The sequence below is a fragment of the Trichosurus vulpecula genome, chromosome 3 (assembly GCF_011100635.1).
Source record: "Trichosurus vulpecula isolate mTriVul1 chromosome 3, mTriVul1.pri, whole genome shotgun sequence".
Taxonomy (NCBI): Eukaryota; Metazoa; Chordata; class Mammalia; order Diprotodontia; family Phalangeridae; genus Trichosurus; species Trichosurus vulpecula.
The window spans coordinates 132,063,676-132,074,810 of NC_050575.1; the positions used below are offsets into that span (position 1 = coordinate 132,063,676).

Below are 11,135 nucleotides of genomic sequence, written 5' to 3' on the forward strand. Positions count from 1 at the left end.
CACTGCCAGATCATGTGGAAGAAAGTGGGACTTCAGGGATGAGGGAGGGGGCACTCTGGGGTTGGAGCTTGTCTCATAGAAGTGGCTGCTTGGTTAGACTCCAGGCCCATAGTGTTTGGGGTTTGCTCTTTCAACTTATCCCTTAGTGAGAGCGTAGGGGGTGGGGTAAGAGGAAGAGAGAGGATTTGGGACCACATTTATTCCTGAATATATTTGATTTGGAGTCTGGCATTTCCAAAAAAAGCCTGCAAGGCTATGGATACCACAAGCAATGATATTCAAAAGATCTTACGGAGGGAAGCTACAGGACTGGAGAAGGGTTAATGGCATCCAGGTCTTTAAGAAAAATAAGGAAAACGGATCTTGAAAACTCTAGGTCAATCAGATTGATTTTGATTTGGGGCAAAATCCTAGGAGGTGTTAATGTAGAGGTGATTATAGTAGGTCTAGAAAAGTAGGCAGCCATCACAAAGAACCATTATGACATCATCAAGAATGGATACGTTCTCTGCCCTTCCTGCAGCTGCTACCTGTTTCCTCCCTCGCTTCTTCCCTCCTTCTCTTTGAGATTCTCTGCTTTCTAGAGCTGGTCAACAGAGACTCTTTCAACAATGGCAGATGAGACCAGCAAACCTCACACCAGTCGTTGGAGAGGAGACTCAATCTTTGGGAAAATAATTCGCAAGGAAATCCCAGCCAACATAATTTTTGAGGATGACCAATGTCTTGCTTTCCACGACATTTGCCCCCAAGCCCCAACTCATTTCCTAGTGATTCCAAAGAAACCCATTATCCAGTTATCTGTAACGGAGGATGATGATGAAAGTCTTCTTGGACACTTGATAATTGTTGGCAAGAAATGTGCCAGTGCTCTGGGCCTGAAGAGGGGATACCGGATGGTAATCAATGAAGGTGCAGATGGGGGACAAACAGTCTTTCATATCCATCTCCATGTACTTGGAGGCCGTCAAATGAAATGGCCTCCTGGATAAATTGGCAGTATAAAGAAGAACTTCCCCTTATCTAGGCAGTAAGCAGGTTCACAACTTACAACATACTAAATTCAATGTACTTAACTGTTTTCTGTGAAATAGGAAATTGAGAAATCTCTTTATGATGTACACAATAAAAACACAGTTGACTTTTTAAAAAATCATGTCAGACTAATCTTACTTCCTTTTTGATAGGGTTTCTGAACTAGTAAGGTGGGAGAATGCTATAGAAATAGTTTAACTAGATTTTTTTTCATAATGTTTGATAAATCATCTCATGTGGCCTAGCCACTGATACAATTAGATGGATTTGGGACTGGGTATATGGTAATTCAATTTGAAAGGAGACCTCCAATGGAGGTCTTATGATTCTGTATGTGGTCCTACACTATTTAACATTTTTTATCAATGAATGACTTGAGTAAAGTTATAGATGATTTGCTGATCAAATTTGCAAATGACTACAAATCTGGGAGTAATAACTAACATGTTATGACAGTCAGGAACAACAACGACAAAAAAGAACTTGACAGACTAGAACACTGGGAGGAAATTAGTAAAATATGATTTGATAGCGATCAATGTAATATATACTTGGGTTAAAAAACTCATCTTCACAAAATGTGAGACGAGAGTGCTTAGTAAATGTGTGTTGACTGACTGACCAATAGCTACCTTCAAGTGTCTATGGCACTGTTGTGTAGAACAGGATTAGCTCTAGATGGCTCCCATCAGGAACAATGGTTGAAAATTGCAGAGGGAATTTTAGACTTATGGTCAGTTAGCCAGTTAACAAACATTTATTATGTGCTTATTATGCACTAGACATTGTGCTAAGGGCTGGGGATACAAAGAAGGACAAAACATGGTCCCTGACCTCAGGACGCTCCCATCCCAATGAAGAAGACAACATGCAAACAACTTTGTGTAAACAACATCAGGAAAAACTTCCTAACACTCAGAGTACGCCAAACGCTGCATGGGCTGTCACAGAAATGTAGAAGAAAAAACAAAAAGAACTGCTTTTGCATTTTAGCCAAATCTGTCAGAGACATATAACTTGATAAATGTGTAAGCATCTGCTTGGGGAGAAGTTCTGACCAACAAAATTCCTTCTGCTAAAACAGAAATGACTCCCACACTCCTTCCCCAACTCACATTTCATAGTAATTGGAGGGAGGGGAGATGAAGTTCTACAACCAGGATAAAAACAAAAAGACATTATTTAATTTGGGCTTTTTAGAATTACTAAGCAAAGAGACAAATGCTGAGGGCACCCTGGGAGAAGATGTCTTCTCAAAACTAATGACCTTAGTGACTGTCTTTAAGTCTGATCAATGGTAAATAAAAGGTATATTTGGTTAAATATCTCTCCCTTTGGTTCAAAAAAAAGATATTCCCACTTTCATCTTGATTCCCCTAAATTACTACTTATGATCTAGTTATGGGTTCAGCCTTCTTTGGGGAGTCAAATATGCACCCTATTTTGATGAAATATTTTACTTAAGGGAGATTCATTTGGCTCTTATTCAAGGGAGACTAAAGACTTGGAACTAGAATATTGGCAATATTGATTCTTAATCTTCATAGAATAACTGAGGTCTCAGCGTTGAAGGCTCCTATAGGAGGTGAGCTATAGTGAGTTCTCACTCATTGAAAGTCTTAACCCAAATGCTCTAGGACCACTTGTCAAGCATGGGGCGGGCAGGTGACACAGTGGACAGGGTGCTGGGCATGGAGTCAAGAAGACCCAAGCTCAAATCCAGTCACAGACAATGACTAGCTATGTAACCCTGGACAAGTCATTCACTAAACCTCTATTTGTCTCAGTTTCCTCAACTGTGAAATGAGAATAAAAACAGCACCTACCTCTCAGGGTAAATATTTTATCCCCCACCCCAATTACACGTAAAAACAATTTTTAACATCAATTTTGAAAACTTTTTGAGTTCTAAATTCTCTTCCTCCTTCTCTTGTTCCCACCCCCCACTGAGAAGACAAGAAATTTTATATAGTTTATACATATGCAATCATGCAAAACATATTTCTACATTAGTCATGTTGTGAAAGAAAACAGACAAAAAAACAAGAAAAAAAGAAAGTAAAGAAAAAGTATGCTTTTATCAGCATTCAGACACCACCAGCTCTTTCTATGAAGATGGATAGCATTTTTCATCATGATTCCTTCAGAACTGTCTTGCCTCATTGTGTTGCTGAGAAGAGCTAAGTCATTCACAGTTGATCATCATACAGAATTGCTGTTACTGTATACAATGTTCTCCTGGTTCTGCTCATTTAACCTTGCATTAGTTGCATTTCTCTAATAGTAAGTTAGAGCATTTTTTCTTATAAATATTGAGAGCTTTGATTACTTTGTCTGAAATCTGCTTGTTCATATCCTTTGATCATTTATCAACTGAGGAAGGACTCTTATTTCTATAAATTTGATTCACTTCTCTATATATTTTAGAAATGAAGTAGATCTTTGTCAGAAACTTGATGTAAATTTTTTTCACAGTTATGATTGCTAACTATGTATTTCCTTCCATCCTATTTTCCACATCTATCCTACTTTCTTTCTCCTTTCACCCTGTCCATTCTCAAACATGTTTTGTTTCTGACTTTTACCTCCCCCAAGCTGACCTCCTTTCTATCAGTGCCACTTTGACCCCCCTTCTCTTATCCCCTTCATCTCCCTTTTTTCCTGTATGGTAAGATAGATTTCTATACACAACTGAGTGTGTATATTATTCTATGTTTGAGTCAATTCTGATGAGAGTAAGGCTCCTTTGCTTCCCCCCCCCCACAACTCTCATCTTCTTCACTATAAAAGCTCTTTTGTTCCTCTTTTAGTCAGATAATTTATTCCATTCTCCTCTCCCTTTCCCCTTCTCCCAATGCATTCATATTTCTCACTCCTTAATTTAATTTTTTTAAGATAATCATCCCATCATATTCAACTCACACCTGTGCCCTCTGTCTATGTATATTCCTTCTAACTGCCCTAATAATGAGAAAGTTTTTAGCAATTACAAATAACATTTTCCCATGTAGGAATGTAAACAGTTTAAACCTTACTGAATATTTTATGATTTCTCTTTCCTGTTTCCTTTTTTATGCTTCTCTAGTTTTATATTTGAAAGTAAAATTTTCTATTCAGCTCTGAGCTTTTCATCAAGAATGTTTGAATGTCCTCTATTTCATTGAATATCCATTTTTTCCTCTGAAGGATTATACTCAGTTTTGCTGAATAGGTGATTTTTAGTTGTGATCCTATCTCTTTTTGCCCTCTATATCATATTCCAAACCATCCAATCCTTTTATGTAGAAGCTGCCAAATCTTGTGCTAACCTGACCATGGCTCCACGATATTAGAATTGTTTCTTTTTGACTGCTTGCAATAGATTCTCCTTGACCTGGGAGCTCTGGAATTTGGCTATAATATTCCTTGGGAGTTTTCATTTTGAGATCTGTTTCAGGAGGTGACCAGTGGATTCTTTCAATTTTTACCCTCTGGTTCTAGAATATCAGGGCAGTTTTCCTTGATAATTTCTTTTTTTTAATTATTTATTTAATATTTTTAGTTTTCAGCATTGATTTCCACAACATTTTGAATTACAAATTTTCTCCCCATTTCTACCCTCCCCCCACTCCAAGATGGCATATATTCTGATTGCCCCACTCCCCAGTCAGCCCTCCCTTCTGTCACCCCACTTCTCCCACCCCCCATCCCCTTTTCCCCTACTTTCTTGTAGGGCAAGATAGATTTCTATGCCCCATTGCCTGTATATCTTATTTCCCAGTTGCATGCAAAACAAGCCCTTGGATCGCTTAATGTAGAAGCTGCTAGATCTTGTGTTATCCTGATTGTGTTTCCACAATACTCAAATTGTTTCTTTCTGGCTGCTTGCAGTATTTGCTCCTTGATCTGGGAGCTCTGGAATTTGGCAACAATATTCCTAGGAGTTTTCTTTTTGGGATCTTTTTCAGGAGGTGATCGGTGGGTTCTTTCAGTTTCTATTTTACCCTCTGCTTCTAGAGTATCAGGGCAGTTCTCTTTGATAATTTCTTGAAAGATGGTATCTAGGCTCTTTTTTGATCATGGCTTTCAGGTAGTCCAATAATTTTTCAGTGATCTCTCCTGGATCTATTTTCCAGGTCAGTGGTTTTTCCAGTGAGATATTTCACATTGTCTTCCATTTTTTCATTCCTTTGGTTCTGTTTTATAATATCTTGATTTCTCATAAAGTCACTAGCTTCTACTTGCTCCAATCTAATTTTTAAGGTAGTATTTTCTTCAGTGGTCTTTTGGACCTCCTTTTCTATTTGGCTAATTCTGCCTTTCAAGGCATTCTTCTCCTCTTTGGCTTTTTGGAATTCTTTTGCCATTTGAGGTAGTCTATTTTTTAAGGTGTTATTTTCTTCAGTATTTTTTTGGGTCTCCTTTTGCAAGTCATTGACTTGTTTTTCATGATTTTCTTGCATCACTCTCATTTCTCTTTCTAATTTTTCCTCTACTTCCCTTACTTGCTTTTCTAAATCCTTTTTGAGCCCTTCCATGGCCTGAGACCAATTCATATTTTTCTTGGAGGCTTTTGATGTAGGCTCTTTGACTTTGTTGACTTCTTCTGGCTGTATGTTTTGATCTTGTTTGTCACCAAAAAAAGATTCCAAAGTCTGAGTCTGGATCTGAGTCCGTTTTCACTGCCTGTTCATGTTCCTAGCCAACTACTTGTCCCTTCAGCTTTTTGTCAGGGTACTACTGCTTGTAGAGTATAGAGTACTTTGTCCCAAGCTTGAGGGGCTGAACTGCTATTTTCAGAGCTACACAACAAGCTCTGCCACACCAGTGCTCCTTCTCCCCCAAGAACCGCCAACCAGGATTGTGGCCCAGATCCAGGCAGGGCAAAGCAGGCTTTGCACTCCTGCTCTAATCTGCTGCTTAATTCCTCCCATCGGGTGGGCCTGGGCCTGGAAGCAACTGAAGCCATAGTTCTGGACGCAGCCTCAGAGCTGAACCACCTCTGCTGCCCCTGGAGCAGTAGCCAACTGTGAATTCCTTTCACTCTGTCCCAGCAGCTTTTCCCACTAACCTTCTCTTTTGTCTTTGGCATTCGTGGGTTGAGAAGTCTGGTAACTGCCACAGCTCGCTGATTCAGGGTGCTACGCCTGTTCTGTCCTGCTCTTGGTCTGATTGGTCCTGCCAAGGGCCTCTCTGGGCTGTGCTCCACTCTGCTCCCAGCTCCGTGTGATAGACCCTTCCCAGCAACCATCCAGGCTGTCCTGGGCTGGAACCCTGCTTTCCTTTGCTATTTTGTGTATTCTGCAGCTCTAGAATTTGTTCAGAGCCATTTTTAATAGGTGTTTGGAGGGACCTGGGGGAGAGCTTAAGCAAGTCCTTGCTTTCCAGCTGCCATCTTGGCTCCACCCCCGATAATTTCTTGAAAGATTTTGTCTATGCTCTTTTTTGATCATGGCTTTCAGGTAATCCAATAATTCTTGAATTCTCTCTCCCAGATCTATTTTCCAGGTCAGTTGTTTTTCTAGTGAGACATTTCACATTTTCTTCTATTTTTTCATTCTTTTGATTTTGTTTTATTGTTTCCTAATGTTTCATAAAGTCATTAGCTTACACTTGCCCAGTTGTAATTTTTTAGGAATTACATTCTTCAGTGAGCTTTTGTGCTTTTTTTCCATTTGGCCAATTCTAATTTTTGAGGAAATCTTCTCTTCAGTGGATTTTTGTGCCTCTTTTGCCATTTGGCCTATTGTATTTCTTAAGGAGTTATTTTCTTCAGTATTTTTTTGTGCCTCTTTTACCAAGCTGTTCATTCTTTCTTGCATCACTTTCATTTCTTTTTCTCGTTTTCACTCTGCCTTTCTTATTTGATTTTTAAAATAATTTGTGAGCTCTTCTAGGGCCTGAGATCAATTCATATTTTTCTTTGAGATTTTGGATGTAGCAGTTTTGATTTTCTTGTTGTTTTCTTTTTTAATTAATTAATTTTTAGTTTTTAACATTCACTTCCTTAAGATTTTGAGTTCTAAATTTTCTCCCTTTCCTTCCTTTCCCCCTCCCCAAGATGGCGTGCAATCTATTACAGTTACAGTATCAACCTTTATATCCAAATCGTGTAGCCATTTTGACTTTATCTTGGCATATGGTATAAGATGTTGATCTATGCCTAGTTTCTGCCATACTGTATTCCAGTTTTCCCAGCAGTTTTGTTAAATAGTGAATTATTATCCCAGAAGCTGGAGTCTTTGGGTTTATCGAACAGTAGATTACTGTAGTCATTGATTATTGTGTCTTGTGTACCTAACCTATTCCACTGATCCATCACTCTGTTTCTTAGCCAGTACCATGTAGTTTTGATGACTGCTGCTTTATAATACAATTTAAGCTCTCATATGGCTAGGCCACCTTCCCTTCCATTTCTTTTTGTTAATTCCCTTGATATTCTGGACCTTTTGTTCTTCCAGATGAATTTTGTCATTATTTTGTCTAGCTCTATAAAATAATTTTTGGTAGTTTGACTGGTACGGCACTGAATAAGTAAATTAATTTAGATAGAATTGTCATTTTTGCTATATTAGCTCAGCCTATCCATGAGCAACCGATATTTTTCCAATTATTTAGATCTGACTCTATTTGTGTCAGAAGAATTTTGTAATTGTTTTCATGTAGTTCCTGGGTTTGTCTTGGCAAGTAGGGTCCCAAATATTTTATATTGTCTATAGTAACTTTAAATGGAATTTCTCTTTCTATCTCTTGCTGTTTGGGTTTCTTAGTAATATATAGAAGTGCTGATGATTTATGTGGGTTTATTTTATATCCTGCATCTTTGCTAAAGTTGTTTATTATTTCAAATAGTTTTTAGTTGATTCTCTAAGTATACCATCATATGATCTGCAAAGAATGATAACTTCATTTCTTCTTTGCCTTCCTTCATTTTCTTTTTCTTCTCTTATTTCTAAAGCTAACATTTCTAGTACTATATTGAATAACAATGGTGATAATGGACTATAACAACAGTGCTGCTAGCAGTTGCTGTGGAGGTGTAAGATCAGCGACAAGACCACCAACACCAGCAGATAGGAAGGCTGCTAGCACAGGTTCTTTGACCTGCTTTTCTAAGGAAAGCAACTTTAAGGGCTTTACAATCTCATTTTAATTAAACATACATATATCATTCACTTAGTTCAGGGGGAAAAGTCAGCACCCTGAACTTCAGAGAAAACACAAATGGAAATTACAAGTAGAAATTATATAAACAACACAATTCAGCAGACAGGGTTTCTGTCTGTTCATAGTGGTACATACATAGTTGCCAGAGAGAGAAGCACCAACATCTGGGTTTCAAAGCTGGGGTCTCCTTAACAGTTACCCAGAGTCTCATCTGGTCAAATCACAGGAATGCTCTTCAATGAGTGAGCCCCCAAAGCAAAATTCTAACCTCAGGGTATATATACACTTCTTCAGGGTCAGCCCACAGAGGGAGTCACAATCATGTGGCTCAAACTCATGTGACTTAGGCTTTCTTATGACCTAAGTAGGTCATCAAAGACTCTTTTTTTTTTGGAGGGGGGAGGACAGGACAATTGGGGTTAAGTTACTTGTCCAAGGTCACACAGCTAGTAAGTGTCAAGTGTCTGAGGCTGGATTTGAACTCAGGTCCTCCCGAATCCAGGGCTAGTGCTCTACTCACTGCACCACCTAGCTGCTCCCCCATCAAAGACTCTTGTTTCAATCAAAGACTCTTGATTCAAACAAAGGCACTTGATTACCTTAGTGCTGAGAAGCACTCTGAAAGAAAAAACAGCGAAAAGTCCCACTTGCTTGCCATTACATGGACATCCTTGTTTTACCTCTACTCTTACTGGAAATGCTTCTAGCTTGACCCCAACCTTGTTGCCTTTTTCTGAATTGTGTTTTAGTCTTCCCTGTCACCCCAGTAACTTTCTATAGTCAGGATATTTTTCTGCTGTTTACTTACATTTCCAGTCTATTTCTTGACTTTTAAGTCCATGCTAAAGTGGGGTTCTGCTTCTGGAGTGGAGGGGGCACTGTCCCAAGCTTCAGGTTTTTTGTGCAGTTGCTTTCAGAGATAATTATGGGGACCTGTAAGTTTGCAGTTCTTCCAAAGTGGTCTAGGGAAAGGTGTGTTTACTACTCTCCTGGCCTGTGCTCTGGTTTGTGAGTGACCCCAAATGCTATTTTCCACCCTGGAACTGTGACTAGGGTCCCTGCCCACTGTGGCTGCAAGCTCTGGTGTACTAGTACCCTTCCTTCCCTAGGGACTGAGGCCCAAGATTGCAACCCTGATCCAAGTATGGACAATGCAACTGAGTCCTGCCCCCAGTGATAGCAAACAGCCCCCTGTAATTTCCTTCTGACCAGTTGTATGTCCCCCTTACCATCTGTGGCCTGAGAGGTCCAGAAACTACCATTTCTGCCACTGATTCAGTTGTCCCCAAGGCCTGCTGCTGGTTTTCTGGGGTGGCCTGTGCTGGACCGCACTCCACACTCACCCTGTTACAACAGTCATTTTTTGCCATCCTTTTAAGTTGTTTTAGGCTGGAAAATTGTTTCACTCCATCCTTTTTGTGGGTTCTGCCGCTCTAGAATTTGTTTCGAGGTATTTTATAAAGTTGTTTGAAAGAGTTTTGGAGAGAGCTCAGGTGATTCCCTGCCTTTTCTCCACCATCTTGGTTCCACCTCTCCACCTCCCAGTGTAAATGGGGATAATTACAGCACCTACCTCCCTGGGTTGTTGTGAGGATCAAATGGCATAGTATTTGTAAAGGGCCTGGTACAATATAAATGTTTATTCCTTTTTCTTCCCTACTGTGTTGTCCTGGGGATTCCTTTTGGTTTTGAGTTGCACTAGTTGGCTGCTAGCTCCCTTCCAACCCTAAAATTCTGTGAGTCGATGAATCTCTGACTAGGTCATCTCTAGATTTAGATCTCTAGATCATCTCCAGTTCTAAACCTGTGACCTAAGTCCAGCCACTGGCCAGTCAAGAGTGTGTATGGCTCAATGTGACCCATTCTCACTACAGAAGAAATAGTTTCTATGTTAAGTTCACACAGCGAGTGGCATATAGTAGGTGCTTAATAAATATAAGCTGACTGACAGTTAAGAGTGTTACACCTGCTAGTGTGGTGGCATGTTCCTATACCTTCTGCTTCTGAGGAGGCTGAAAGATTGTTTGAGGTCAGGAGTTTGGTGTCCTCAGTAAGTCTGGCAACAATATGGTGATCCCTGGTCCAGACCAAAAATGGAGCAAGTCAAATCTTTAATGTTGGTCAGCAGTGGGATTAGGTCTTTGAGTGGCCACAGAGCTTCCAGATAGGGAGAGCCAGTCTTTAATAAAAACACCAATGTAACTAAACTACTCTTTTCAACTCTCTTATTTATGTTTGTAGTACCATTTTTCTTCCAGTTTTTCAAGTGAGAGATCCCTTTTTGACAACCACTCCCATTCTCTTAGTCTCAGTTTCTTTCTCTGTCAAATGAGAGGGTTGGATTATATAATCTCCAAGGCACCCTCCAGCTCTGATATTCTACAATTCTGAGTTTTTAGATTGGGATGACTTTGTCTTCCATTTGGAGCCAGTCCAGCTTCAAGATCCTTCAAAGCATATATGATTTCTGTGGTCTATTCCTTCAGTAAGTACTGATTGATGATTCTAGGCAACATCATAGAAGAGACAAAAGAACTAGGGCTTTTTGCGCTTTTCAGGGCCTCGTTTCCTTCCCTGAGAAAAGCAACTTCTTCATGGAAAATATTTGAATACTGATGTAACTCTAGTCCTAAAGCCCATTGCCATGGGATTCTCTCTTCACTGGGGGAGATAAATGCCTTGCCTCATGCTATGTGTGTATTTAGGGGTGGTAGTGGAGTTGAGGGGGCAGACAGGGGTAGGGATGGGAGGAGTGGAATTGTCCAAAGCAGAAGAGTTCTGGTCTCTCCAAGTCTCTCTAAGTGTCCTTTGATTGAGTTGACTGAGTTTCTTTGGGCTTTGGGTACTTCTGGCTGCCAGCTTTGAGAGAGAGAAAGCCAACCTCATTTCAATTTGCTGAAGGAAAAGATTCTGGGAAGAAGCCAACATGAGAGGAGCTGGCAGTCTTCATCATG

At 39.9% G+C, this 11,135-nt stretch overlaps 1 protein-coding gene across 1 annotated transcript; it reads left to right on the forward strand.

The window, feature by feature from the left end:
* Positions 1-497: 497 nt before the first annotated feature.
* On the forward strand, positions 498-1,141 carry LOC118844843 (histidine triad nucleotide-binding protein 1-like). Its single transcript, XM_036752842.1, has one exon. It carries the CDS (start codon positions 612-614, stop codon positions 990-992), a length of 381 nt encoding a protein of 126 aa, XP_036608737.1. The 5' UTR covers positions 498-611; the 3' UTR covers positions 993-1,141.
* The last annotated feature ends 9,994 nt before the right edge of the window (positions 1,142-11,135 follow it).

Bases quoted from the DNA above. Each gene is read 5' to 3' on its own strand.
- LOC118844843 (XM_036752842.1), top strand. From the start codon at position 612: ATGGCAGATGAGACCAGCAAACCTCACACCAGTCGTTGGAGAGGAGAC.